Source organism: Rhinopithecus bieti, unplaced genomic scaffold (assembly GCF_001698545.2).
Source record: "Rhinopithecus bieti isolate Rb0 unplaced genomic scaffold, ASM169854v2 scaffold_12640, whole genome shotgun sequence".
NCBI lineage: Eukaryota > Metazoa > Chordata > Mammalia > Primates > Cercopithecidae > Rhinopithecus > Rhinopithecus bieti.
This window is the reverse complement of record NW_016807406.1, coordinates 384,016-410,514: the sequence shown is the minus strand read 5'-3', so window position 1 is coordinate 410,514 and position 26,499 is coordinate 384,016. Positions and strand designations below refer to the sequence as shown.

Sequence of the window (26,499 nt, the reverse complement as noted above, 5' to 3'; positions counted from 1 at the left end):
GGGTACTTTTGCTGAGGTTTGTATTCAACTGAGTTTGCAGAAATCAAATTCCAAGTCATAAATACCCTGACCTTCCCTTAGTGCCAAGTTGAAACCATCAACAAAGAAAGAGGATTTCGCTGCAGCAAATCTTATAGACACCCTCCCAGCAAAGCCACAACATTTTATCCTCCATAGCATCACAGCATAGGTGTTTGGTTGTGCACAACCCCACTCTCTGGAGAGAGTGGAGTCGTGCTTCCTCAAATGATTCAGAAATCAGCTTATGAGACTCACAAATTTCTCTTGTCCCTTGGGAAAATCTCTATTGGCTCCGAATGAGCATTGCCTCTATATTACCAACACTTAAAAGATTCCTCAAACATTGAAAGTAAATTGTGAAATTTTCAAGTGTGTTTCAGTGTACAATGAGATAAGAAATTCAGTGTAATCCACATTCAATTGGAATGAACAGTGACTGCACTGCAATAAAACTTGGTATAGTGCTTTGTAATAGAGACTCAACTGCATTTCAGAAAAAGCACTTTATTTTCTCAATAATCCCTTTTCCTTTGCTATTTGTATGTAAAAGCAGGTGATAAAGTAGATTAATGGACTTTCTGCACAGCATTTTAGTTGAGATGACTAGTGTAGACAAACCTACAGAGGAGCTCTCATTATGCCCACAACCACTTTTCTAAAAAGACTCACATGGTCCCACTCCTAAATTCCACACTCTGCTTGCAGCTCACATTATATTGCAATTTCCTCTTTGAGTTCTTAGATTTTTCATATTAAATTGCTCTACTATCATTTGAAGTAAGAGTTATGGCCAAGACGTGATCAGCTGACTCAAAAAAAAAATGTCTAGGGCAGACAGTCAGTTCTAGAGATTCATGTGCATATAGAGCTGCTAGAATGTAACCTGGCGGTTCTGTCTTTATTGCGTATTACTTTCTTGTCTGTGTCAGAGCACAGAGAATTACTGTGGAGACTAAAAACATTTTCAGTTTCTAATCCCAATCTTCTTATACACAAACACATAAAGAGTTACCTCATTTTTCTATTTCATGCTCCTGGTCTTTCTTACCTCTCTTGTTTCTAAATTTTTACATTTCAAAGACATGAATAAACATATGTTGCTGTGTGGTAGTGTGCTGGAATGCTTCATAAATTGTGGATGTTCAAAGCTAAAATATCCAGCAAAGAAGTAAAATGTTTAGTCAATCAAATTCAACAAGCATTTATAGAGCACAATGAGAGTGTTAGATTTTAGATGGCTAAAGTGAGAATACAAAAGCGATGTAGGCAAATTATCTACTGTAAAAGCAGCATTCCTACATAGAGGAGCATGGACAATTCTGCGGGAGATTGGATAAAGCTTTGGTTAATTTTTGTTGTTTTTGTTTTGAGATGAGGTCTCGCTCTGTTGCCCAAGCTGGAGTGCAGTTGCAGTGGTGTGACCTTGGCTCACTGCAGCCTCAATCTCCCAGGCTCAAGTGGTCCTCCCACCTCAGCCTCCCGAGTAGCTGGGACTACAAGCACGCATGCACCACCACACCTGGCTAAATTTTGTATTTTTTGTGGAGACAGGGTTGTGCCGTGTTGCCCAAGCTATTCTGGAACTCCTGGGCTCAAGAGATCTGCCCACTTCAGGCTCCCAAAGTGCTGAGATTACAGGCGTGAGCCACCGTGCTTAGTCATCTTTGGTTAATTTTGACTAGAAATACTGAGGAAGACTTCATTGAAAGAGGTGTCATTGAAAAATGGCTTTGAAGTGGGACAGAGGTCTTGACAGAAAGAAGGGATTACCCTTCTGTATATTTGCTTTTGTTGATATCAGACATCCAAAATCTTGAAATTAACTCGCCTACATTTTTTTCATTTAAATACTTTTACATTGTGTACAGACAACCATAGCACCCAAGAATGTTATAAGATGATACACAATGAATGTGCACGTGCACACACACAAATGTTTAAATGGTGTTTTTACTATTTAAAGGAGATAAGATTAATGGCTGTCATTCCTTACTCCCATTATGAATTTGGATCAGTTTTCTTTGTGCTGCTGTATTTCTTAATTTTTAACATTCTGACTTAAATGCTACTGTGATACTCCTGGCAATTCACAAACTCCTACTGTGCTATTTTCGTTAGTTAATATTCTGTGTAAGATTTTTGGGGGTAAACAGATAAGATAGTCACTGAGTTGTATTAGTGCCAAAGTTCTTAAGTATTTAATTGACTTCTGAAAAGAGTTTGGAATGTTGTTGGTTGTAAAATGCAACAAAAACATAGGTCTTATTACCAAAACTTTGCTGTTAAAATGTGTGAGTCCTACTAAACCTACTTTACTGGGCTAGATACTCTAGTCACATACATAGGTGATCCAGGTAAATAAACAGAAAGAAACAAACAAACAAACAAACAAACAAAAAAACCTCTCTTTGTCCCAATTACCTAATGGCCTAATCTGCAGTTTACTGGGATGGTTGATTGATGTTTGTGTACCAGTGGTGAAGGAGCTCTTCAAAGTGATCCAAGGTTAAGGCAGGTTTGGTCCCCACGGCAGCTCAAAATCAATAGAGTTCCTCTCCTTTACAGCCAGCCATTGTAGTCATATTAAGGAACAAATCAAAGCAACTCTGCTGCAATTTCATCAGATACTCAGCAATCTACCTGGAAATAGTATATGCTGTCATCTCTATAGACCTATTTAAAGAATGATTGCAAACTAGAAGGACTTTTACTGAGAAGCCCCGTTTGAAGAAAGTTGCACAGGTGCTATGAGAAATCTGTGGCCAGACTTCAAAACAGTGAAGTGTTTGTAGCATGATAAGTAGTCAGAAAAACAGTTATTAAAATTTTAATATCATTGTTTACTTTAAAAGACATGTTTTTTGCATAAGCACTGGATGTTACCATTGCTGGGTAGAGCATTTCTAACTTCTTAATCATGCTTTTAAAAAAAGTCACAAATGATTTTCATGCTATTTATTTTTATATATTTGAGACAATTCAGAAATATTGATTAATATGACAAGACTTTATCTACTGGCATTTTTATACTATAGGTGGAAGTTAAATGGAACAGATGTTGACATTGGTATGGATTTCCGCTACAGTGTTGTTGAAGGCAGCTTGTTGATCAATAACCCTAATAAAACCCAAGATGCTGGAACGTACCAGTGCACAGCAACAAACTCGTTTGGAACAATTGTTAGCAGAGAAGCAAAGCTTCAGTTTGCTTGTAAGTAGCAATTATATAATGCTGCAAATGTTACTTTGAGTTTGTTTACCATTATACGAATACGCTTTTATAGCAGTTTCATTTTAGAGACTAGATTTTAATTTGTTACATGATCATCTTTACTCTTTTTCACGTTTTGGAAATAATTTTGTTTGTAGGATAAACTGTAAATCTAAGTGAGAAGATATATTCTTCTACTTTGATAAGGATTGAGATAGTTTGATTGTATGATAATTTGATTATATGATGCTTTATACACAAATTCACACACTGAGATTGACACATGTATAAATTTATGTAAACAATAAATTTTACACACACACACATTTTAAATAGAATGTGTTTAAGCAAGAAATTGAACTGCCAGTAATTTAGTAGTCAATAAGAGAAGTACTTTAACCATAAAGGTCGAGCTGGAAAAAAACTGAGTAGTCAATTAATCCTATAATTCTCGAATTGTTTCTTATTTCATAGGCTAGATAAAATTTAAAGCGACTGCAATAATGACAAAAAATGGAGACAAAGTGTTATCCACCTTTGATATTTCCAGTTTAGAATGTTTAAAAAAACAAATAACCATATCTTAAGACCACCATTTAACAAAAGTCCATGAATATGTGAAAGAAAGTGGAATTTAGAAATCACAATTTGAAAATAAAATCCATAGGCAAGAGCAGTTAGCATACGTTTTAGCATAGCCACCTTCAAAGATTGATGTTCAGCTACACGTTTAAGGGTTTATGTATTTGCATGTGATTATGTATGTCCTTGTGTGAAATTCCAACTCATATCACAGTGCATGTTGGCATTAGCCAAAGGTTTCATAAAATCTGCTGGCAGTAACACTGTAGAATATTCTCATTAACAAAGTCCTCTCCAGGAACTCAATATCAAATATACCTAATATCCAGTTCTTAATCTATTAATGCCATTTGGTGGCATTTTTATAAGTTGAGAAATGAATTTTCTAAGTATTATATATATGCAAGGTTCCAGGATTATTTGGTTAGTGAATGTCTCTTGAGATAGTCTTCTAAATATTCTTAGGTGTTCAGAATAATAGGAGAATAATATGTGCGGTTGAATGTAACAGAACCAAAGTATTTATTTCTATTAGTTTAATACAAGTCTTATATCTATATTTATTTTTTAGTAATGACAAATCTTGCTGAATTAATTTTTGGAAATAACCATAGAATCATACTCTCAGAGTAGGAGAATATCTCAGTATTTAATAAATCTTGTAATTCTTTGAGTTTTGGATGTCATAGTCATAGGAAATTTTTAACACAGTAACACCAAAAAAAAAAAAATGAAGATAGAGATACTATACCCGGGCCAGGCGCGGTGGCTCATGGCTGTAATCCCAGCACTTTGGGAGGCCTAGGCAGGCAGATCATGAGGTCAGGAGATTGAGATTATCCTGGCTAACATGGTGAAACCCTCTCTCTACTAAAAATACAAAAAATTAGCCGGGCGTGGTGGTGGGTACATGTAGTCCCAGCTACTGGGGAGGCTGAGGCAGGAGAATGGCATGAACCCAGGAGGTGGAGCTTGCAGTGAGCCGAGATTGCACCACTGCACTCCAGCCTGGGCGACAGAGCGAGACTCCGTTTCAAAAAAAACAGAAATACTATACCCAAACTTTTTTATTCTAGCTTACATTTAAAAAAACAAATTGCCAGCTTTTAAGATTATCCTTTTGTGAAAGACCAGGCATTTTACTACCAAAACATCAGAAAGATGGAATCTCATATTCAAGGACAGTTATTTAAATAGAATAGTTTAACCAAAAAAAAAAAAAGGTCTACCACTCAGTTTGTGGTGGGTTGACTTGGGACCTACGAGGAAATGGAATCCAGTTTGCTCCTTCCACTTCATGTGTGATGTCGGCATACCTCCCACCCTCAAAATCCTGCACTGATCATCATTTGTTTTAAAAAATTCTAGTGACAGAAGGTTCACCAATTCATCACAAGGCACCCTGGGCCACAGTAGACTGCTCTAGTTGTTCAAAAATACAAAAACAAACTTGACAGCTCTTTCTTAAAACTGAGCCAAATATCTAAATTTCTATCACATTCACTCCCAGTTCTTACTATAAGATGCTAGTTACTCTTCAAATATGTGAAGATATGATCATGTCCCTTGTCCCATAAATTCTTTTCTTCCCCATTTACTTAATCCACAGCCATATTCTTCACAACACACTCAACTATGTTAATTCATCTTTGTAGTCTTATGGAAATGCACAGAATTCCATATATGTGCCTTAACTTTTTTGGAGGACACTGGGAACAATAGTATCTCATGATGTGAACTTTTTTTCAGTTAATGAAGCTGACAATAATATTTATTTAATATTCATTTTTAAATACCAGCTCCAGATTGTAACTTTATTTTAAGCATATAATCATGTAAAATCTGAGAAAGGATTTCTTATAAATTTCTATTCATCCAGAGCTACCCAACCATGTTGTTTTATTAACCTAAATTCGGAGTATTATATTTACCCCTAATAAATTCATGTTCTGAGTAGTGACCCTTTGTTCCATCATATTTGAAATTGTTTTAAGTCTTTTTTTCAATCTGACATATTAATTGTTCTCCTAGTTTAGTGTCAGCAGAAAATTTGATAAGTGTGTCTCCATTCAAATAATTGATGCAACATGTTGACCAGGACAGGGCAGAGAATTTCCACTAAATGAAATTAAACCTTTAATTTGATATTATTTGGACACTCTTGTTCAACCAGCTACAAATTTAGCCAAATATACTATAATTGAACTCCAGTTTCACCCACATGTTTTTAAAGTAGTGACAAGCTTTGCTAAAGCCTTGCTAAAATCAAGTTGTATTGTTTCTACAACATCCAGTCCTACCTCCTCTCTCTGCATCTTCTTGAGCCTTTCCTTAACCATTTATCATAAAACTGCCAGAGTAATCTTTTAAAAAATGTAAATTAGATCATCCCACTTTCCTGCTTTGTGCCTTCTAATGTACTTAGAATAAATCTCAAACTCATTACCAGGGTCTCATTTTAATTTCTCAAAAATGACAAATTATTTTTTGCAACAGGATCTTGATACTTTTGTTCCCTCTGCCGGATAAGCTTTTCTCATGATCTTTCACGCAGCAGACGTCTCATGATCCTTACTTCTCAATTTAGGTATGACCTCCTAAGAGAAAGTTTCCATGTCACCCTAACATAACAAGCAATTTCCATCATTTCTCCTCCTCTCTGCCGACCTTCTTCCAGCCCTCTGCTTTTACATAACAGTATCTTCTACTTACCAGAATTTTTTTTTTTTTTTTAGACTGAGTCTTGCTCAGTTGCCCTAGCTGGAGTGCAGTGGTGCGACCTCAGCTCACTGCAAGCTCCTCTTCCGGGGTTCAAGCTATTCTGCATCAACCTCCAAAGTAGCTGGGATTACAGGCCCACACCACACGCCCAGATAAGTTTTTTGTATTTTTAGTAGAGACGGGGTTTCACCATATTGGCCAGGCTGGTTTCGAACTCCTGACCTCAAGTGATCCACCCGCCTCAACTTCCCAACATCATGAGATGACACCATGCCCGGCTCAATTTACCAGCTTTTAATACAATCTAGAATGATTGTATATTTACTTTTTACTCATGTATTATTTCACTCCTATGGCAGAACATGTATTTTAAGAGAAGTGAGACTATCTTGTCCATCCTTGTATTTCCTAGCCATTTATATGTTTGAATAAAGGAATTCCTGTGTTACATGCCCATTCAGTAACACAACAAAGAAAATATATGTATAAAGTTAATTTGAGGATGAGATATTTTATATATCCAAACCCACCCTTTCTATTCTAGTAATTTTCTGGAGTGTATCTTCTTGATCATCGATCCATAGTGTCCAAATGTTTTCCCTATCTTTTAAAATTAAAAGAAAATCAAAAGATGTTGCCTGTATTTAGCATTCACTTTCAATTGGTTAGGATAAAATCCTTTTCTTCANTTATATGTTTGAATAAAGGAATTCCTGTGTTACATGCCCATTCAGTAACACAACAAAGAAAATATATGTATAAAGTTAATTTGAGGATGAGATATTTTATATATCCAAACCCACCCTTTCTATTCTAGTAATTTTCTGGAGTGTATCTTCTTGATCATCGATCCATAGTGTCCAAATGTTTTTCCCTATCTTTTTAAAATTAAAAGAAAATCAAAAGATGTTGCCTGTATTTAGCATTCACTTTCAATTGGTTAGGATAAAATCCTTTTCTTCAGTGAATTAATAAAAGTGAGGCAGGACAGTGACATCTTTTGAATGTTACTAGTTTCTGTGACTCCACGTATTGTCATAGTCATTGAAGGAAAAAAAAAAATGTTGCTTTTTGGCCACACTTACTGCACTATACCATGCAAGTGAGAATATTTCTTCCTCTTTAATCATACGATTGTATGGTTGAAAAAGACATTAAAGGTCTCCTGGCCTGTATCTTTTTAAAAATGAAATTGAAGATTAGAGTAACTGAATTAGTCATTGTTAATACACAGTTAATAAGTTACAGAGCCATGGAAAGGCAGTCTTCAGCTCCCAGTTTCATGCATGCTGGTCCTACTTTGCTTTGGATTCACTCTAATTTATAAGAAAAACAACCCTTCACTTTTATTTACCATGTTACAATTTTCAAATCTCATTTATATACTTTCTATAATTTTATTCAGAAGATAGTCTTATAAGGTAGACATTATTTCTATTGATTATTAAAAATGTTTTCATGCTGCTTTTGTGCACAGAATTTAGTCATGTCTTATAGTAGCATTTAGCATTTTTAAGTTGAATTAATTCACATAAGCAAAATTTATAGTTAACTAGAGATGAGACCGCTAAGAACTTGCTCTTCCTCTCACTTTTTTAAGTCAATATATTTAGAATAGAAATCCTTCTTTGATTAAACAAGGATAGCATAATTTAAGTCCCCCTTGATGAGATATGGATAAGCATACATTATTGTAATGTAATTGGGAGCACATTTGGTTTTTCAGTCTCTCTGCAGTATTAAGCCATCAGCAATCACTTCCCTCACTGTCACTTAGCCTACTACCATACCCTTTCTACCTTTTTGTCCTTCTGTTTCACCTAGGGCTACAAATATGATTGGCTAGATCCTCTGTGCCTGGCACTTAATAAACTTGAAATATGAATAGGAATTAGACATTAAAGTCATCATGCCATGTGTGGGGCATAAGGAATAAGTTGAACCACTGAGTCAAGCATATTCTGATGGTCCTTTGGAGTGAATTGGAGGTGAAAGCAAGCATTCTCACCTTGAGGTTGATACAGAAGATGGTTGACATCTTAATTCCTTGTAAGGAATTTGTGTGGGAGAGGCGTTGGCCCACATTAAAAAGATGCTCACGGCCGGACACAATGGCTCATGCCTGTAATCCCAGCACTTTGGGAGGCTGAGGTGGGCAGATCACAAGGTCAGGAGATCGAGACCATCCTGGCTAACACGGTGAAACCCCATCTCTACTAAAAAAAAAAAAAAAAAAATTAGCCTTGCGTGGTGGTGGGCGCCTGTAGTCCCAGCTACTCAAGAGGCTGAGGCAGGAGAATGGCGTGAACCCAGGAGGCAGAGCTTGCACTGAGCCGAGATCATGCCACTGCACTCCAGCCTGGGTGACAGAGCAAGACTCCGTCTCAAAAAAAAAAAAAAAAAAAAAAAAAAAAAAATGCTCATGTGTGGAACAAATCACACAAGCCCTCAGAGTTCACTTGTATCCTGGAAAGTCAGCCTGAGACTACACGCAGCTTCATGAAGTGTTTCAAAGAAAAGCTCCTTTGAGCTTAAGCATGGCTCCCCAACCTTCATTCACTCTACACTCCCTTTTGTCCAGGAGCAAAACCAAGTGGAATATTTTAAAAAATTCTTCCATAGATGAATAAATCAGAAGATAAGGCCTAAAGTGGAGGAGATTTCAGTTCATTATTTGCACAGCTTAACGAAGGGGATGTTTCCAGATGTTGTGTCTGTACAGAATGAAGTGCTATAGCCCCATCACCCTAGCTGCCCACTTTTGCAGCCCAGCATCCCGGTCTAAATCTGCCTGAGGATCTTTGTGTACCGTCACTCAACAGAGCAATTTTTCTCTGTCGTATAAACATGGATATTTATTTTAAAAAATAAATTTCAGTACATACCCCTACACTCAAATAATACAAATCATTATTTTTTTTTAATTTAGGAACATGGGCTTGAGAAGATGAGATGTTATAATGACTAAGTTTAGATGGCATGAAATGTTGTTAATTGTTCCATTTCATTCTATGTGTCCTGTGTCTCTAGAACTCCAGCTTCTCAACACCACTACACTTCCCTTTTAGGGTTGTTAGGAAGATTACGTTGTAAAGCATATGTAAAATCCCAGAATCATTTCCAGCATAGCAAAGTTACACAATAACTGCTTCTGTGTTTTCTTGTCTGTTCTCTCTTCCATTCCCCTTTCTGTCCCTCCATGTACTGTCTTTTTAAAATAACTATCACTTACAAAAATTTAACTAACTCATAGTAACTGCATGTATTTATGGGTTACAGTGTGATACTTCAATAGCTGTATGTAATGTGTAAATGATCAAATCAGAGTAATTAGCATACTCATCACCTCATACACCTCATAAACTATCATTTCTTCATGTTGGGAATATGCAAAATTCTCTCATCTGAAAATTAGAGTAAATTGGTTTTTTGTTGTTTTTGTTTTGTGTTTGTTGAGGCAGAGTCTCGCTCTGTCACGCAGGCTGGAGTGCAGTGGTACGATTGTGGCTCACTGCAACCTCCACCTCCTGGGTTCAAGCGATTTTCCTGCCTCAGCCTCCCACGTAGCTGGGAATACAGACGCCCACCACCACGCCCAAATAATGTTTCTATTTTTAGTAGAGACAGGGTTTCACCATGTTGGCCAGGCTGGTCTCAAACTCCTGACCTCAGGTGATCTGCCCATCTCGACCTCCCAAAGTGCTGGGATTACAGGTGTGAGCCACCGTGCCTGGCCGAGTAAATTGTTCTTAACTGTAGTCACCCTGCGGTACTAGAGAGCCCAAGAACTTACCCCTTCTATCTAGCTGTAATTTTTTATCTGTTAATCAGCCTTTCCCTGTCCTTCCTCCCTTCCCCACCTCTAGTTACCACTCTTCTACTCTCTACTCTAATTCTGTCTTACTAAATAAGACCAACTTATTTAGCTTCCATGTACAATTGAAAATATGTGGCATTTATCTTTCTGTGCTTGGCTTATTTCATTTAGCATAATGCCCTCCAGATTCATCCATGTTGCCATAAATGACAGGATTTCATTCTTTTTATGGCTGAATAATATTCCATTATGTATATATATCTCATTTTCTTCATTCATTCATCCATTGAGGGGCACTTAGGTTGATTCCATATTGTGGCTATTGTCAATAGTGCTGCAATAAATATGAAAGTGCCGATATATCTTCGATATATTGATTTCCTTTCTTTTGAATATATAGCCAGTTGTGGAATTGCTGGATCATATGAATAACTACCATTTTATACCTAAGTATAGTTGATTAGAACACAAGCCCTGGAGTCAGACTCCTTGGATTCAAATTCAGCTTCTATAATTTTGTGAGCTTGAACAAGGTACTTCCTTCTACCTCAGGTTGTTCACTTCCTTTGTTGTAAGGATCAAATCAATTAATAATTGTAATCCTCCTAGATCATTGTTTAGCACCTAGTCAGGGCTTCATAAATGTTATAATGTTATTACTCTATGTTGAATATTATACTAAGTACTTTGGAAGCATTATTCCATTTAATTCTTAACACAAGCCAAAGAAGTTTAGATATTATTTTTATTTTATAGGTGAAGAACATGAAAATTAATGAAGTGAAATAACTTTCACCAAGGATACAGCAGTGGGAGAAGGGACCAGCATAGGAACTTGGTCACCTGAGTCTTGAGCAGATGCCTGTTATATGGCATTTTACATACATGAGTTCCCTTATGCTGTGAAAAACTACATTTTACCAATGAAATTTATGTTTAAACTGTAGATTTTGGTGGTTGGTGAAATGTTTCCTTTGTACACAAACTTGAATTTTTTGTTGCGTTTACAACCTTTGATATAGTAAGTACATCCATCGTAAATTTGCTTTTGTTTTTAATTTTTTAGTTGTAGGTATTCTTGATGCCATCATACTGTTGATTTACTGTTAACATCTAAAAACATAATGTTACATGCAATGATTATGCATAAATTTGTGACTCTAACTTTAATATAATTGGTTTCAGGTTTTATAATGAGAATAATTAATAACAATATTTCTGCTCTAAAAGTTAAGATGCAGATTTCCAATTTATTGCAAGTAGGCTGTAAAGCATTTTGAATATTGATATTTTATGGTAAATAACTGTGGTTGGTAAACTGTTTATCCCCAAGCAGTAAATGAAATATTTTTATAAGTTTCTTACTCCCATATCATTTCTCCCCTACATGTGAAAAAGATGCACTTTAAATGTAGATTATTATGAAGAGCTTCCCAGAGAATAATCTTAATATCTAATGACTCCAGATTTTAGCCTGTCAAACTGATTACTTTGTAAACATTGTTTGGGGCCTTCTTACTGGAATTTTCACTTTCTTCTGACAATTCAGATCTGCAAAGTAAAAAGACTTAAACTACTCATCATCTCAGGTTGTAGATGACTGTAAGTCATACATAAGTACTTCCAGTTGCTAATGGTAAAATTAAATCTTTGAACAAAATCTGGTTACCTGCCTGCTGTAGGGAAAATGGCATTGTCATGGTCATGGGCAAGGTGGTATTATTCTGGAGGAAGCAATGGGTGATATCTATGCTTACCTCTATGGATACCTCACTTAAGATGGGAAAAGTAACTAGACTAATACACCATTCATGCCCTGCATCTCTACCCTCTGAGCATGTGTTGAGGGGAAAGTCATAGAAGATGAAAAGTATTTTAAAAAAAAAGAAAAAAGGGAGAAATGAAGATGTTAAGTGAAAGGAGCCCTTAGGTACGAAAGCCACTTCATTTTGGCCTTCCTGTGACTTCAAGTAATGACTCTATGAATAAAGTAACTCTTCTGCTATTGTGGAATGAAGTGGAAATAAAAAAAGAAAAGAAAAATTTTTAAAGAGAGAGTAATGTAACTCAATAAATCACTCCATTCTGAAGTTAATTTAAGTTAGCCTTATCAGTTAAGTGGCAAACATTTTTTATGGTGAAAATATCAATTGAATAAACAGCAACTGATTAGATAGTCTCATTGAAAAAGTTCTTTCTTATGACTAATACAGTGAGCCTTAATCTGAGTTCTCTTTAACTGGGGTGCACTCTGACAATTGTAGTGATGGTGGTGGTAGTGGTAGTGGTAGTGGTGATGTTGGTGGTGGTAGTGGTAGTGGTGGTGGTAATGTTGGTGGTGTAGTGGCGGTGGTGATGTTGGTGGTGGTAGTGGTGGTGGTGATAGAAAACTGTATTAAACTGAGAATGTATTGTATTCTAACTGGGAATTTTGGCAACTTGGTTTTTGAGCCCCGATCCTTGCTTCTATTCACTGTAATTTTCAAATGTTCATCGCTTTTAATATCTAATAACTAGCTTATCCTTCATAGCCAATGAATAAAATGTGCAGTCAATCAGAACAATAGCTGGGAGTTTGATACATGGCTCAACTCATAACTGGCTTGACTACTTTTTAATTTGGAAAGCTGCTTAAACAGGCAAACTTTTTTCTGAGCGAAAAATGTGGATGGATGACTATTTAGATAAATAATCTGTGAATATTTAGATCAATTGAAATGTAATCAACTTTAGGAAAACTTTGGGTGTCAAAACTGAAAATATTTATCAATGGAAGGCTTTGATTTTCAATAAAAGGGTAAATATTTTTATTGGAATAGTTAGAAGAATTCAAACCCAAACTTGCTGAGTTTCTGAAATAATGCTTTTAGTAGATAGTTTCTGCCACTGAGAATAGTCTAGACAGAAAGACATTAATAGTGATAATTAGTGTCTATTGAAAATTTCATAAGGTAAATCTTAGGAACTATTAAAGTACAGATGCTAGTTAATTGTAGCTATTATTAATAGTTTATTATGTATACCTTCTTTTGGTCATCCCATAGGCCAGTTTGGGGACTGATAAAAAGCAGTTTGTGACATAAGACAATCAATGAAGTATAGAGATTGTTTTAAATTCAGGAAGGTTCTGAGAGTATTTTATATATATGTAAATATGAAATATATATATAAATATGAATTACATATATATATATGAATATTGGCAAATGAAACCTGATGAGGATCCAAGCAAGATTCATCAGACTTTTAAAAAACATGAAGGCTAAAAGAGAACAATTAATATTTTATATCATAATAAAAAAACAACCAAGGTACTGAAATATCACTCCTTTTGTTTCATTATTATGAGTAATTCAGTCAACAAATATTAAAATAATTCTGATCATTTTAAGTTTAATTTTAGGCTCTGAAGGTCGACAGTCAGGTGTTGCCATTCAGGGGAAAAGGGGGACCAATTTCTGAATGATTGAAAATGTCAAAATCGTTCTAAATATCCTTTTTTTCAAGAATTTTCATTTGAGAGGTTAGGGTGCTGTAGAACATATATTTTCACTTATGGTTAAGTCAGAATCTAATGACTAACTATAGTGATTTGAATGGTACCTGCTATAGAATGAATATTTATATCTTCTAAATTCCTGTGCTGAAATCCTAACCCCAATGTGATCATATGAGGAGGTGGGGCTTTTGGTGGTGATTAGGTCATGAAGGATCTGCCCTTGTAAATGGGATCAGTGCCCTTATAAAAGTGATTCCCAAGAGCTCCCTTGCTCCTTCTGCCATGTGAGAATACAGCGAGAAGGTGGCAGTCAGTGAATCAGGAAGAGAGCCCTCACTAGGCAAGAAATCTGCTAGCACCTTGATCTTGGACTTCCAGCCTCCAGAACTTTGAGAATTACATTTCTGTTGTTAAAGTTACCCAGTCTATTGTGTTATAGCAGTCCCAACAGACTAAAACTGTAACTCTCAAAAGATGTGTCTACCTGGAAACTGTGAAAGTGACCTTATTTGGAAAAAGGGTCTTTCTAGATGTAATTAAATAGATGACGTCTTCCAAAATCACCCAGATGGACCGTAAATTAAATGTCAAGTGTTCTCATAAGAGAGTGAGGAGAAAACACAGAAGAGAAAGAGACTATGTTACCATGGAGGCAGAGATTGGAGTGATCCAGCAGGGGAAACCAGTGACTGCTGAAAGCCACCAGAAGCTAGAAGAAGTGGGGAAAGATTCTCCCCTAGAGCCTTCGAAGGTGCCCAGCACTGCTGACAGCTTGATTTCAGGTGTCTAGCCTCCAGAACTGCGAGAGAATACATTTTTGTTTTAAGCTATTCAATCTGTGGTAACTTGTTGGCAGTGGTTCCAGGAAACAAACAGGCCAACATATGCATAGTTATTTTTCATTTCTTTCCTGACCATTTTGATCAATAAAAACAATATATTTGAACCTGATCGAAATCAGGTGCTTTTGTAACTTAACTGTATTAAGGTGAAAAGTATTAAAGAAATGGCCTCCATCAAATGTAGGATTATCTGTGCAAGTTTTGTCTCACATTATGCATTTTCCCCTGGAGAGCATAATAGAGTTTTGAACTTTATAAAGTATGATTTGACCAGATAATGAAAATGGGGACTGCAAAAAATTCAAAGGGTAACCTTTCCCTTTCCTGGGTATGTTTTTACCTCTCACTTGGAACAGACCTCTGCAGGCCTTCTCTGAAATAGGCAGAATTGGCCCTTTCTCCATAGGGCAGTGATTTGAAGTGATTCAGAGTAGTTTGTTGGCCCTGAGTCCCACTCTCTGGACTTCTTCCTTTTTCTAGGTCATTTTCCCTGAATTCAGCCTCTTTGTCTGGCACTCTAAAGCCCTAGAAACTGGCTATTATCACGTTTAGAGTGTCTGACCTACCTGTGGCTGTAACCGCTCCACTGTGGTCTCTCAAGCAATGTTATCGTTCATGTTATGACATTTCTAGCCCCAGAAAGTCCCTGTGCTAGTGAGGGCCAACTTCCATCCTCTTCCCAGTCAGCACCTTTCCTGGAGTAGGCTGTAACATAAACAAGGCATTTGCCTTCTAGCTGTCATGTATTTTATGCACCACACTAGCTAGTTTCAACTTCACATCTAAAATATATATTCACTTTAGAGAAAAAAGTATGCCTTAGGGTTCAGAGGTTAAATCTCAAATTCAAGGGCGTCATGAAAATATGTGTGTGTTTCCCAAGAACTAAATTATTCTGTTACATATTTCACCAAAGATTAAATTCCAGACTAGCCATAAACTCTCAGTGGATGGCACTGCAGGTCAGTAATTTATCCCTGAAATATGTATTTAGGGTACACACTAATTATGATTAGAGTATTAATTTGCTCCTGAATACTTGCATTGTTATCTGTCATTAGCATTTCAGATTTATTCATTTTTCATAGCTTCCACTTATTTTCCCCCTCAAATTGAATGCAGTCTAGTGTGGTAGGTAATCTGTTAGCTCTATTTCATAAAATTTAGATTAGTTATATCTTAAAGACTCTTCTTTGTATAGTCCTATGAGTAGTGTATATGTTGAGGTGAGGGAGTCAACAAATGGCTTTTCTTCTTTCTAAGCTCAATGACTACTTTCTCCTGCTTTTTTCAAATGCTGAATAATGCTGAATAAATACTGATAAGTGATAATAAATGTTGATAAGTGCTGAATAAATATTTGTGGAATAAATGAAGCTGAATGAATCAATGAAGGAATATAAGAGAAACAGAAATGTCTTGGCCTTTACCAGTCAATGAGGTTATATTTCCTCTTGAATATTCTATTTCCTTAAACTCAGAAATAGAATATTCTATTAGGAAGAGCCCTCCAATAAAGATGCATGTTCATCTGTGCTGTAGCGTGTATTAGTACTTCATTTCTTTTTTCTTTTTTTTTTTTTTTTGTTTGTTTGAGATGGAGTTTCGCTCTTGTTGCCCAGGCTGGAGTGCAATGGCGCAATCTCAGCTCACTGCAACCTCTGCCTCCCGGCTTCAAGCGATTTTCCTGCCTCAGCCTCCTGAGTAGTTGGTATTACAGGCATCTGCCACCAAGCCTGGCTAATTTTTGTATTTTTAGTAGAGACAGGGTTTCACCATGTTGGTCAAGCTGGTCTTGAACTCGTGTCCTCAGGTGGTCTGCTCACCTTAGCCTCCCAAAGTTCTGGGATTACAGGCGTGATCCACCACACCTAGCCAGCACTTCAATTCTTTTTAGGTCTAAATAATATGCAGTTATATGGATGTAACTCCATTATGTTTACCCATTCATCAGTTGGTGGACGCTTGGGTTCTTTCTACTTTCTAGCTATTATGAATAACGCTGCTATGAACATTCATATACAGGTTTTTTGCGGACACGTGTATTTTCATTTCTCTTGGGTGTATTCCTAGGAGTGGAGTCGCTAGTGGAGTTACTGTATGTTTAACAGTTTGAGCAACTGTCAAATTATTTTTCAAATTGGCTGTATCATTTTATAGTCCCACCAACTGTTTGTAAGGCTTATAATTTCTCCACATCCTTATTAGCACTTGCTATTGTTGGTTTTTTTAGTTTTAGCCAACCTACTGAGCGTGATGTGGTGTCTCATGTGGTTTAGATTTGTACTTCCCTCATAGCTAATGATGTTGAACATATTCCCACATGTTTATTGGCTATTCCTACATCTTTGGAGACACTTCTATTCAAATCCTTTGCTCATTTTTAATTCTTTGCTCAGTTAATATTTCTTTGTATATTCCTAATAAAAGCCCCTTGTCAAATATATGATTTGTAAATATTTTCTGTATTTACTGGGTTGTGTTTTTATTTTCTTGATGGGGTCCTTTGAAGCACAAAAGTTTTAATTTTGGTAAAATTTAATTTATTTTTTTCTTTTGTTGCATGTGCTCTTGTTGTCAGATCAAAGAAACTGTTGCCTAATCCAAGGTCACAAAAACTTACTCCTATGTTTTCTTCTAAGAGTTTTGTGGTTTTAGCTGTTAAATATAGCTCTATCACCCATTTTGAGTTAATTTTTGTGTACGTTGAAGGATTCGTTCAAAAGAATGATTTTTTTTTTTTTTCAAATTCTTTCTTTTGCATGTTATCGGTTTTAACATCATCTGTTGAAAAGATGGTTGTTTCTCTCGTGAATGGGCTGGACACTTTTGTCGAAAATCAATGGACCATAAATGTAAGGGTTTATTTCAGGGCTCTCAATTTCATTCCATTGATTTATATGTCTCTCCTTATGCGAGTGCCACACTGTGTTGACTGCTGTAGTTTTGCAGTAAGTTTTGAAATTGGGAGGCATCTGTTAATAGTACCTTAAGATCAAAGAAATATGATGCTCACATCACATGAGCTATGGACTCCATCCTGCGTTCCCTACAAGCAAAGCATACTGCCTTTGGATATGTAACATAAAATTCAATATCAATAAATTCTGGGCTGTCTGATTTAGGTAACCTCACATTTGGAGCCGTGACAATCTAATCCACTGTTTCCCCAAATTTGAGGTAGAACTTATTTGTCCTTACTCCTTCTCTCAGGGCCTCAGTTCTATTTTCTGCAAACAACCACTCAAACAAGAATGTTAGTGATTTCATAACAGCAATCACTATTTTACAGGCCAGGCACAATCTAAATCCATAGAGGAAAAATATTTTTCTGTAGGCATGAAAATCGTAGAACTGTTAATAAGCAAGAGGACCATTTCATATTGTCCAGCTGGGCTCCATTTCTAACTTTTCCAAGACCTGTGGAGAGGTAATTGCTATATATTTGCATAACTAAAAGGCCCACCCTGTACTCATTTTCTAAGAACAGTGGACACTGACCCAAGGTTGATTTTAAATGGGCGGTTTTTCTATCTCTACCAGAGTACTCTGTAATAAATACTTTCTCCTAAATTTTCTTAGGTCTGTCAATCTTCCCGTTGGCTTTGTACCTGCTATTGCCTTTATCTAGGACCACAGAAAGGCTGTGACCTTCAATAAGTTTCTATACCCCTCTTCATTTTACTGCCTGCATTTATTGAATGGACATAATGATAGTATTTGAGAATTATGTAGGTTATATAGTATCCTTCAGAGTTGTAGGGATTAATATGCCTGGTAAGTGTAATCTGTATATATATATATATATATGCAGGTTTTCACCTAGTCACATGTAGATGTACATTAACATGTGAATGCTCTGATTTCTTATCTATTTTGTCTGTGAGTATTCTAGTGTTTATTATGCTATACGATAATTACAGGGTATGGTTTTGTCTGGCTCTCTCACTAGTCCATATACACCCCGAGAATTGAATTGGATCCATGTTTTTATATTTTACTGGGTATTAAACATTGATACATAGTAGATGTGCAGAGGTTTCAAACACAGTTGGCAGTTGTTCTGTCTAGGACATTAGCTTCATTTTACTCTAACCAGCCATTTATCCTACATAAAATTCAAGGTCAGTAATCACCTGAGATTTGTAAAAAGGGATTATTATTAATTAATTACTGATGCTGTCAAGAACTTGTTAGTTCTCCTCTATGTTTGAATAATCAAGTACCTTTGGGCAAATGTGCTGTAAAAACTTGAGTTATCCATACTCAGTGTGGAGATGTCCTTTGTTTATTTTTCCTTCTTCCCATAAATATTTAATGAATACCAACTGGATAGCAAGCAATGCGTTGGGCGCAGGGAATGCATCAATGAACTAGACAGATATGAAGTTTACATCCAGTAAGGAAGACAGACATTGAACAAGTAACCTCAAGTGTGGTGAATGTTAGGAAGATTGAAGGTCTTGAAGGAACAAAGGGCAGAATAAGCAGCAGAAAAGAGAGAATGAAGAGCTGGCCTGAAAGTAGTGTTTGTATATAAGGTACTTTTTCAACTTTTTAAGTTAAGGAATACATGTGCAGGTTTGTTACATAGGTTAACTTGTGTCATCAGGGTTTGTTGTACAGATTATTTCATAGCCCAGGTATTAAGCATAGTACCCATTAGTTATTTTTCTTGATCCTCTCCTTCCTCCAACCCTACGCCCTCCAATAGGCCCCAGTATCTGTTGTTCCCCTCTATGTGTCAATGTGTTCTCATCATTTAGCTCCAACTTGTAAGTAAGAACATGCAGTGTTTGGTTTTCTGTTCCTGCGTTAGTTTACTAAGGATAATGGCTCTATCCATGTCTCTGCAAGGGACATGATCTCATTGTGTATGTACCACATTTTCTTTATCCATTCTATCATTGATGTGCTTTGAGGTTGATTCCATGTCTTTGCTATGGTGAATAGTACTGCAGTGAACATACACATGTGTGTGTCTTTATAATAGAATGATTTACATTCCTTTGGGTATATACCCAGTAATGGGAATGCTGGGTCGAATGGCATTTCTATGTTTACATGTTGAGGGATCACCACACTCTCTTCCACAATGCTTGAATTAATTTACACTCCTAGCAATGTATGTAAGTGTTCATTTTTCTCTATAACCTTGCCAGCATCTGTTATTTGTTTACTTTTTAATATGGCCATTCTGACTGTTGTGAGATGGTATCTCACTGTGGTTTTGATTTGCATTTTTCTAATGATCAGTGATGTCAAGGTTTTTTTTTTTTTTTTTTTTTTCCTTTTCTTCTGAGACAGAGTCTCACTCTGTCACCCAGGCTGGAGTGCAGTGGCGCAATCTCAGCTCACTGTAAGCTCTGCCTCCTGGGTTCATGCCATTCTCCGGCCTCAGCCTCCCAAGTAGCTAGGACTACAGGTGCTTGCCACCACGCCCAGATAATTTTGTTTTTGTATTTTTAGTAGAGATGGGGTTTCACCATATTAGGCAGAATGGTTTCAATCTCCTTACCTCGTGATCTGCCCACCTCTGCCTCCCAAAGTGCTGGGATTACAGGCGTGAGTCACCGCACCCTGCCAATGTTGAGCTTTTTTATATGACTGTTGGCTGCATGTATGTCTTCTTTTGAAAAGTGTCTGTTCATGTCCTTTACCCACTTTTTAATGTGGTTGTTTTTTCTTGTAAATTTAAGTTCCTTATAGATGCTAGATATTAGACCTTTGTCAGATGCATAGTTTGCAAAAACTTTCTCCCATTCTGTATGTTGTCTGTTTACTCTGTTGATAGTTTCTTTTGCTGTGTAGAAGCTCTTTAGTTTAATTAGATCCCATTTGTCAAAATTTTTGCTTTAGTTGCAATTGCTTTTGGTGTTTTTGTAATGAAATCTTTGCCCGTGCCTGTGTCCTGAATGGTACTGCCCAGGTTGTCTTTCAGAATTTTTATAGTTTTGGATTTTATGTTTAAGTCTTTTATCCTTGAGTTAATTTTTTTATATGGTATAAGAAAGGGGTGCACTTTCAGTCTTCTGCATATGGCTAGCCAGTTATCCTGGCACCATTTATTGAATGAGGAATCCTTTCCCCATTGTTTGGTTCTGTCAGGTTTGTTGAAGGTGAGATTGTTGTAGGTGTGCAGTCTTATTTCTGGGTTCTCTATTCTGTTCCGTTGGTCTGTGTGTCTGTTTTTGTACCAATACCATGCTGTTTTGGTTACTGTGTCCCTGTAGTATAGTTTGAAGTTGGATAGCATGATGCCTCCAGGTTTGTTCTTTTTGCTTAGGATTGCCTTTGCTATTGGGGCTTTTTTGTTGTTGTTGTTCCATATGAATTTTAAAGTAGTATTTTAAATGTTCAAGGAGAGGTATAAAGTGGAGGAATACAAAAAAAAAAAGAGCAAGGCATTTCAAGAGAGGAGAAAACATAGACTGTAACATTCATCCATTCAGATATTTTTCTGAGTGCCTCCTCTGTGTTGGGCAGGTAAACAAAGCCAGACCCAGTCCGTCATCCTAAAGAGTTCATGTTCTAGTATGGAAGGAAAATGTTAATCAAGTAATCACACAAAAATATGTGATCACCAATTCAGACAAATGCTAAGAAAATGGTTGTGGTTCTATGATGTTTGTGACATAGGAAATTAACATAGAGAGTATTAAGGAAAACTTCGCTAAGAAAATGATTGTAACTGAGATCTGAAGGATCAGTAAGGATTAAAGAGGAAGTGTTTTCTAGAAAGAAAATAGAGAATGTACAAAGGTGCTGTGGTGGCATAGAGCATGGTACTTTCAAGGGATCCGAAGAAGACTTGCCTTGTGGCTGGAGGGCACAGAGCAAGGCTGAATGCAACAGACCAGAAGGTGGTGGGAGGGAGGAAGAAAAGGGAAGAGTGTTCGTTTGTCCTGCATTTTAGCTCAAGATTTCCTGAGGTCACTATGCTGAAGCATGTCACTTTACTGACTTTAAGATTAGGAAAATTTTCATATGCTTCTATAAAACATGCTCAGTGTCTTGAAATCTACATGGTATGCAAGACAGTAGCTTTCTATAAGTCTAATCATCAGTTCACAGGTGGTCAACCAACCACCTGTAACAATAACAGGAGCTAACACTTCTCACTTGCTTTGCATGTACCCGCCATTAAATTGGGAATTCTCTTTTTTAATCCTTACCTCAATGCTAGACACTTGTACTCTTCATTTTCCCATTTTACAAAGGAGGGAACTTAGACATGAAAAAATTAAATAACTTGCCAGACTTCACACAGCTGGGAAGTTGAAGGGCTAGGGTCTGATTCCAGGTAATTTGACTTCGATACTTGAATTATTAATCACCACACTATACTGGCTTTCTGTTATTTCTACTATGGTGAAAATGCATCTCCATCAGAGGGAATAATTTGCTTGAGAAACTGAAAACTGAGTTCGGAATTTGATGCTAATAAAATACCCAGAGTCAATTTCTAAATGCCATACTGTTAACTAAACTCCACTTGGATCCGTGGGTGAAAAGGTGAAGCCGTGTTTTGTTCTTTTGCCAGTAAGTGGTGGTGCTGAGTGCAGTACGAGGAGATAGGCGTAGGGTTTCAATATCACCACTCGTACTTGTTATCACTGAGTTTCTGCACAGAGATGAAAGGATGAGATTGAAGATGCTAACGAAGTCAGGAAAAGCCCATTTAACCGATAGTGCTAGAGAATGGACCTCAAGTAATGCTGATAGTGCTTTTTTTCCGGGTTAAGAAGACATTTCTCCTGGCTCCCCTTCCTAGAGTATGTCTCACATGGTTATTGTAAGAATTAGAAAACATATGTAAAGTACCTGGTGTGTAGTAAAAAGGGAAACTATTTGTTTTCCTGGAATTAGACAGCTAATCAAATAGTGTTCTGCTAGCCTCCTGTGTATTTTTAATTTTGCTTAATAATTTTAAATTATTAATCATCAATTAAATATGGGATAGCTATAATTAGATATTTTATATGCCTTAAAGTTTTTAATACCTGTGAATAGCTGCACATATAAGTTCCTCTGTCTTCTTTGTCTCTGGTTATGAAACAGGTGCCCTCAGAGAGCATCCTACAGATTGATAAAGCAATTGCTACCTGGAGAAACCTAATTCCTTATTCAAGAAATCTTCTTCATATGACAAGAAATGCATAGCATGGAATAACATAAAACTGATCAAAACAAATATTTAGTGACTGTTTCTTCAATGATGACACTGTGCCCACACACATAGAAACTAACATTATTGGTGCTGGAAAGGACAAATCACCAGCTTTGAAAACATATCATGAACTTAGAGATTTGGGCAGTGGGAGAGGAACAGTCTCCCGGAATTTGATCAGCTGTCTGTAGCATTTTCAAATGAATCCTACTTTATGATGGCCCTTGAGAAGGCATCTCATCACCACTCTTTCCAAGTCAGACTTAAAGCCCAGAGTCACAACAGGGCTTATTTTGGGGGTTTGGTTCAAAATTTAAGTATCACCTGTCTCTGCCACTCTGATTAATATGGCCTTCCTCAGTGACTGCCTCTCTCAGTGCCCTGTGGATTTCCTTCACCCCTCTATAATGTTATCTATAAGTCTACCTTTTGCTTTGTCAGTCCCACTAGAAATTCTACCAGTGCTTCACAGTGTTAGATACCTTTTTTTTTTTTTAGATAATCAGGCTAGTCCAAATGACCATCAATTAGCAAAGAGGTAAAGAACTGTGGTATATATATATATGATGGAATACCACTCAGCCATAAAAAAGGAATGAGTTAGTGTCATTCGCAGCAACCTGGATGGGATTGGAGACGACTACTCTAAGTGAAATAACTCAGGAATGGAAAACCAAACATTGTATGTTTTCACTCATAAGTGGGAGCCAAGCTATGAGATTGCAAAGGCATAAGAATGATACCATGGGCTTTTGGGACAACGGGGGGAAAAGGAGGGAAGAGGATGACAGATAAAAGGCTACAAATTGGGTTCAGTGTATACTGCTTGGGTCATGGGTGCCCCAAAATCTGACAAATCACCAGTAGAGAACTTAACTCATGTAACCAAATACCACCTGTTCCCCCAAATCCTATGGAAATAAAAAATTAAAAATTCAGGAGATGCAATAGCAGCAGAGCACAACAAAATAACAGAATTAAGGGCACATTAGCCATATATCTCTTTTATATTGAGAAGACAGCAATATAAATGACCAGATGATGACCTCCAACCTAAACTGGAAGGTGTGTGTCAAAGTCCATGTTGGTTTGGAAACTGAAGGTGGAAAATGAGATTAAATACTGTAGGGCATGGGATGGTAGTGACCTGCAACTTGGAGCTGAGGTGAGGACTTGATGAGTCAAAGCTCACTAGGATGCAATACTGGAAAAAATGGTCTGGGTATATCATATGGATTCAGATTAAAAGTAGTTTTTTATTAGATCTCAAAAAAAAAGAAATTATCAGGCTACTAAGTCATTCCATGTAATAGCCAAGGTGACAAAGAAGCTGGTAAGAAAGGCAATCTTGAAAGTCTTCGCACTTTAGAGCTAAACATGCAAAATAAATTCAGAGACAAGATGAATGTGCCTTCCTTTTGGAAGTGATATTGATCTGGGGAGGCGAGGGAGGGTGATCTTCCAAAGACTGTTTCTTTTGTTATCAAGTGATTGGCGTATGTGTACCTTTTTGATCAGAGGTATGTAGACATGCCAGAGTAACAGTTCTCTCTGTCATTGAACTGCTTTTGTGATTGATTTTAAAATAAACACATTGTTTGCTTCAGCTAATCAGGGACTAGTTAGTGTATCTTGAAAAACGAAGTTTATATAAGTGCTCTTTATTGCCTTTACTGAGTGAGTGGGCTTTTTTGTTTTTGTTTTTTAAATTTTCAGTTAGTTGCCCCATTGATAGACAATAGAAATGAGAGTGAGTTCATGGAATACCTCATGGTGGAAAATGCACAGCCAGTTAGAAAAATGTTCTACTTGAGAGTACCAAACTAATCTCAAACAGTGAATTCTGATCCCCTTTCTGTCTCAGATTTGCTCTACGATCACATCTTACAATAATAAGAAGCAAAGTCTTTAATGGAAGTTCATCAGTGGCAACAACTGTGGCTTACCTGATAACCCCGCACATAGTACAGTGCTCACAGGCAGCTGGTGCTCAATAAAAGCTGCTTAAATAGCTTGCCTTCTCAGTATTTTTTTCTTTAATTGGTTAGAAGGCAGAAGAATTTAAAATATTGTCACATAGCAGCGGGTGTGTAAGGTCATCTGCTGTTTGCCAACCAAATGGTGAGGCTGGAAGACATTTGCACATAAATGCTACATTTGGTTGAGGCTTTTAAATTACAGAAATGTAGGTAAAATGGTCAGAGTGGCACTTAGAGATGAATGAAATGTATTACATTTGTGGAGCCTTCATATTTATTACTTTGAGTGTCATTGCCATTTCCTGCTGGAAATTAAACATCACAAATGTATCCTTCATTTGACCAGGTGGCCTCGATGCTTCTGAAATGAATGGTGAATCCGGTAATATAAATTGTAATCACATCATAAGCATCTTCCTCTTAACCTTGGTAATGATGTGAAATAGTGCATTTTAAGCTTGTTTTGAAGGTTAAGCAGGAAATCTTATCTTGGATAATTAATATTTCAACAAAAATCAATGTGGCTACAGTTAGCAGGTAGGTAATCTGACTAATTGGCTCAATATTAAATTTGTTAACTACAAATTTTCTTTTAGCTGAAATTGTATTGGTAGAAACATGGAAATTAGTAAAGTATCTACTGGATTTGTAGCACAGTCTTGTTCAGCTCACTGTAGAGAGCCTGTGATTTAAACATGGTGGACCAATGGGAGCTCATTCTCCAGCTACCTCCACAGCAGTCCTGATGACTTCCCCTATCTACTTTATAATGGCACCTGGGACTGTGATGCTCAGGAAATTGTCACCCTGTCCACAGAAAGTGGGTTGGTCCTCTGTGTCTACTGCTTCACTTTCTCCTTAATAACCCAAGCCACCACTTTATGCCTCGAAAAAAATAACTAACAGTTGTCTTTACCATTTTCCTTTTTAGAAACTACTTTCAAATCTGTTTTATCTTTTAGTCTTTACAAAGCCTGTGAGGTATGATTTATCATCATCACCATCCCCATTTTACACATGTAGAATGTGAAGCTCAGAAATAGGAAGTGACTTCCTCAAGTTCCTGATCCCATTAAGGGACATATCCCAGGATCAAAACCCAGACTTTGACTTCAAGTCTTGAAGTCTAGTCATTATACCACATTGCTATCTTCATTTAAAATGGGGTCTATCCTGAAGCCAAAGAAACAGATCCTTACTAGTAGGTATCTGACATCTGTTCTTATTTTGTGAAGAAGATATTTTGGGAGCACACCTTCAAATGCTGGTTCCCAAAACTTACCTATACTGAAATTTTCACCAGTCTGCATAAATATGCACTACATTATTAAAATAAGGTGGCCAGGCGCAGTGGCTCACGCCTGTAATCCCAGCACTTTGGGAGGCCGAGGCAGGCAGATCATGAGGTCAGAAGTTCAAGACCAGTCTGGCCAATATGGTAAAACCCCATGTCTACTAAAAATACAAAAAAAAATTATTCGGGTGTGGTGGCACACGCCTGTAGTCCCAGCTACTCTGGAGGCTGAAGCAGAAGAATCACTTCAACCCAGGAGGCGGAGGTTGCCATGAGCCGAGATTGTGCCACTGCACTCCATCCTAGGCAACAGAGGGAGACTCTCTCAAAAAAAAAAAAAAAAAAAAGGCAGTATTTAGTTAA

At 36.9% G+C, this 26,499-nt stretch overlaps 1 protein-coding gene across 7 annotated transcripts in view; it reads left to right on the top strand.

Moving 5' to 3' along the window:
* CNTN4 (contactin 4) overlaps positions 1–26,499 on the top strand; it is a 1,016,652-nt gene that overhangs the window by 675,472 nt on the left and 314,681 nt on the right. For all 7 annotated transcript variants that reach the window (XM_017881656.1, XM_017881655.1, XM_017881658.1 and 4 more), the window contains one exon: positions 3,057–3,232. In XM_017881656.1, the coding sequence (XP_017737145.1) occupies positions 3,057–3,232 (176 nt within the window). The remainder of the gene's footprint in view (positions 1–3,056; positions 3,233–26,499) is intronic.